A 4,729-nucleotide genomic window follows, 5' to 3' on the forward strand; every position below is an offset into this window, starting at 1 on the left:
CTTTTTTACGAACGATTTTTTGCCCAATCGATCGTTCGTCGTTCGATTGGAACGATAAAAATTGGAAGTGTGTACGCACCTTATCAATAACAAATAATTGGCTTTAATGTTGACCCAATGGCTTTTCTGCTTTTTGATCTGATAAACTAGAACAAATATGCAGATAAGGACTGTTGTATACTAGTCCTGAGACAAGACTTGCTCTTAAAACACAAAGACTGGTGTGTGTTCTGTTTTTAAAAAAAATAAATAATAAAAAAAAAAATATATATATATATATATATATATATATATATATATATATATATATATATATATTTGTCATTAAGGCTGAGGTTGAGGCATCAGTAAATTTTCTTATGACTTTGAGAAATATTACAAGAAAAGCCATCTGTGTATAATACAAATATAAAAAACATTTGCCCAATCACTCATCCTGCTTTCCAAGATCATTGCAATCTGCAGATTTTCAGTGACACAATGAATATTGGGCGCATCCACTGAGCAGTACTACTGATGGTGTCACAGTTTTCATATATTGAAAACTAATGGTGGTCTTTTTGACATACAAGAATCTTGATTTTATTTTAAAAATGCTCCCATTTTCACCAGTAAACTGAAATATTCACATATCATTAGGATATTACAGAAGAAACAAATGTGGGGTACATCAGTGTAAAGTTATACCTCAAAAGGATTCAAATTGAAATACGAGGATCCAGGCCTGGTCAGTCTCTCTATCTGCTGTTTTGGGGTAAGGACAGAATCTCTTTTCTCAATCTGTTTAACCTGTTTACATACAAAGGAAAAAAAATACATTAAATACCAGTAACAATGAGACAAACCTTGTGACAAACATTAAAAGTAAGGCTGTTTTAAGCATTATGACAGCCTCAAAGGAGCTTAGCAGTACAGTTTACCTAATATTAGCAGCAGGGAGATCAGCAGTGATTTTAACCCACGCCCTTAAGTGAGAGCCAACTACCCATATACTTAGACTCCGCTTCACCTCAGCCTTTGCTCAAAAAAAGTCCAAGCCTTTTTCATCTTCTACCACACATGCATGCTCAGCCCATTCACTCCTGTGGCAATAGGCTACTCATGGTGGTTTTCAGCCATTCAAAAATGGTAAATTAGGCCATAATGAATGACAGTAGTACTCAATAGGAGCTTGAAGTGATTTGGATTTACCAGCAAATGTAGTGCATTTAAGGTAGACTATGCAGTAAAAAAAAAAAAGTTATATATATCATTTGTTCTTGAACATATAAACCTATTTTAGACAAAACTCAGCTGAAACGACTCTTTATGGTTGGCCCCTACGCAAGACAGCAAATGACAGGAATTGGCTCAACATATCAAGGTCTGTGGATAACTGGTGGACTGATTCCTGATGTAGGTAGATAAGTCATTTGTAACTGGTCACACACACAAGGTCATTCCTCAAAATCCTCCTAAAAGTATGTATAGGATGTGTAGACTGCATGTGTTTGCTTTGGATCACCTATTTTCTATATGTAATGAATAAACCACAACAAGCCTAAATATCGCAATACAAAATAGTCAGTAATAGTGGATTACATATGTCAAAACTGACGGGTTCCTTTTATGCTAATTGTTATTCATTCCACTTCTCAAGCTTGCTGCTTTGGTGCCAACCTTGATTTATCCCTCTTCATTCCTCAAATCCAGAACACCTCTTGGTCATACCCAAAATTCCAATCTGTCGGGAAACTACGGAAATGACTAGACTCTAAATCATTAGTCAGAAATTGTGGGCAAGCTACCTTCATGGATCCCTGTGAACTTTGGCCAACACAAACCTTAAAAGACCTCTTTACGTATATTTCTCTTATGTACTATTGGCTCGGCAACCACTCTAGTGGTATTTTCTAACTTTATCACTGCGGGATTGGCTTCCTCTCCTTCTGCCCTCATTACGTATAAACCCCTCTGTTCTCACTTGCCCCTTTTAGCTGGGCGCAACACCCAGCACTTTTCAGTAACCACTTGGTTGCTTTTGTGTGATTACTGAGAAGTTAGGTCACAATACAGGGGCACTGAGCAGTTGGAGCATAATACATAACAATGGAAAATGGGACATACTAAGGAGGAGGGTATTAGGAGACTGGAACAAACTATAGTAGATAATGGACAGAATTATAGGGATTACTAGATCCCATGGCAACAACTGGGAACAGTAAATTTGTCATGTGGTCCTCAGAAAAAGTTTTTCGACCACCCACCTACTGCTTCTTTCCACCCAGCTTAAAAAATTCCTGGTGAGAACAAAGATTTACTTTTTTGTGATCTTTAGCTGTAGGTACTGTAGAGATGGCAAAGGCTCGTTTGTCAGTTTCAAGAGCTCAGAAATAAACACACCTGCCATTTACATCAGAAGACTGGGGCAGCTTGCCAAGATTCTGCTGCAATAGAAAGAAAGCAAATATTTTAGTGCCTTTGGTGAACTTTGAAGATAATTTTCTCCACAATGCCTGCAGCTACAGATAATAATTACTTTTCATAAAAAACAAAACAAAAACATGCTTGTCCAGAATATGTAAAGGGAAATGCCTCCAGTAGGTGGTGGTTTAACCCTATCCCACTATCAAAATGTAAAGGAAAAAAAACTGACTTTGATAAAACAAATATCTCACATATATTTCCAGCAACACATGCAAACAACCACTGTTATTCCTGTACATGTAAACATGTCCTTTTTCTCCCAAAAATGGACTTTACTAATATAAAACAATGATCCTAAAGCATGAAAAGTGTGCCAATAGGAACCTTTCCTGTCACTCATGGGAACCAAGCAAAATAAAAATAATTCTCACCAGCTGATGTAGACACTTTACACATAAGCCGCTTTCAATTGCAGGAATTTCACATTCAGGAAAGTTTACTCTTTACCATCAACTTTATAAGATTTTAAGGCAGAAAACCTTATAGCAAAGTATATGGACAAGGGGACACAACTCCAGATACACAGACCACTAAGAAAATGCAAACGCAAATAACCGCTAAAGCACAAAGTGCTTTTATATACCACTCGATTTTCTTTTTACCGCAATGTAGAGGTTTGATTAGGAGCTTATCATAGTACTTTTGGTATTTAAAGCTTACCACTGGGCATAACTAAAATGATTTACATTGACCCCTGCTAAGAAAGGAACTTATGTTTGCTTTTCTAAAGTAATGATCAAATTCATGGGAACACGTTAATACAAAACTTCCAGTCTGATGCTGGTTCCAATTGTGACAACAGATCCCCCCCTGCCAGCCCATAACATTGGTGATCTGCTAGCAGATGGTAATGGCAACAAAACTGGACACTAGGCAGGGTAGATAATGATACCGAACATGGGGATTGAAGCGTACCCAAACTAAGAATTTTTTTATTTTACATAAAAGAGTAGTCAACCATTTTATTTAAAGTAAAAAACTTTTTTTTTTTTTAAATGCAACACTTTTATTTTCAAAAAAAGAACAGTGCAGCACCACCCTGCCTAAGTGATTAAGAATGATTGGGAGTGCAGAGCCTCCCGGAATACCTACATCTCGGGAGGCTCTTGGCTGCTCGTTCTGAGATGATGAGAAGCCCTTTCATCAATAGAAAATAAAAAATTACCAATCTCACACATGGGCAGTGCAAGATTGGGTGACGAAGGAAGAGGAACACTGATCTGCGGGATTGAAGGCAAGGGTGATTTTTGTTTTGGGTTTATTTACACTTCAAGTAGATGCACCAGTTTGGGGGGGGGGGCAGAATTAGGCTCCAGGAAAAGTAAAGCAAGGAAGCGGGGGATACAGAGGGAACCAGAGAGAGAGGAACAGTATGAATGATACTGCTGGACCTGGCGGTAAAATATTCCTTTGCACTACATGACTTCCTGGTGGAAGCAGCACAATATTCTTCATTAGAGGACAACTATCATTTATTCCAGCAATAGGCAAATTCTCTATAGAAGTCATGACACAGAGCACCAGAAGGAATGGACTCCACAGCAGGCAGCTTTGTCCTTCAACCTATTGCAGACAAACCTTCTATCACCAATCTCACTCCTTTATATTATAATAAAGATTTCCTGGGCCCGGCATAACCGGAGAACCTACAGCCACACACCAGCCTGTTTACATGAACGGATAATAAGATTCTCCGTCATGAGATGTAAGGCGAGCGCACCACACCCCCCTCCCTCATCTATGTCTCCCCTAAAGCTGGCGTTACGTCACCTCGGTGTAAAACGTAGAGAACGCATCATCCGATGAACCACCGGCCTCGGAAGCCGCCATGTTGCCGCCAAGCAATCGATGTCTACGTCAGACGCAACGCACGCTGCCGTCAGGGGCTGCGCATTCTCACGTCACGTGCAGCACTTAACCTATTCGCGCCCGAAGGTATGAGGCACGTGGTTGTCTTAATGATACCCAAAACTTGCAAAGTAAAGAGAACACTGGGCGTTTCATAAAAAGGTCCGGGTCTCTATCTGTAAGACTATAATAGTGTTTACCAATGTTATTTTTAAACAATACGTAGAGTAGAACTAAGTAAAGTTTGTTTTAATATGAACCGAAATGAGCAAAATGTTTTGAGAAATTATTCTGAGTTACATTACATAGCGCCCTCAGCTGCTATTTACACGTAAGCGCAGGCATAAAAGACAACATTATTCAACTTGAAAAAAAATTTTCATACATCCTGAGGTGGTGATAAACCTATTTACTA

At 38.7% G+C, this 4,729-nt stretch overlaps 1 protein-coding gene across 2 annotated transcripts in view; it reads right to left on the minus strand.

Annotated features, from left to right (window-relative positions):
* DNAJC8 (DnaJ heat shock protein family (Hsp40) member C8) overlaps window positions 1-4,389 on the minus strand; it is a 17,329-nt gene extending 12,940 nt beyond the window's left edge. Inside the window, exons 1-2 of one of the 2 annotated variants that reach the window (XR_011921992.1) lie at window positions 4,237-4,389; window positions 688-789 (exon numbers count right to left, since the gene is read on the minus strand). Coding sequence is in view for 1 of the 2 variants with exons in the window: in XM_072420642.1 (XP_072276743.1) it covers window positions 688-789; window positions 4,237-4,296 (162 nt within the window). In the remaining variant the exon portion in view is untranslated. The remainder of the gene's footprint in view (window positions 1-687; window positions 790-4,236) is intronic. The other variant, XM_072420642.1, reaches the window with a different exon arrangement.
* Window positions 4,390-4,729: the final 340 nt, after the last annotated feature.

This window comes from Pyxicephalus adspersus, chromosome 1, assembly GCF_032062135.1.
Source record: "Pyxicephalus adspersus chromosome 1, UCB_Pads_2.0, whole genome shotgun sequence".
Lineage (NCBI taxonomy): Eukaryota > Metazoa > Chordata > Amphibia > Anura > Pyxicephalidae > Pyxicephalus > Pyxicephalus adspersus.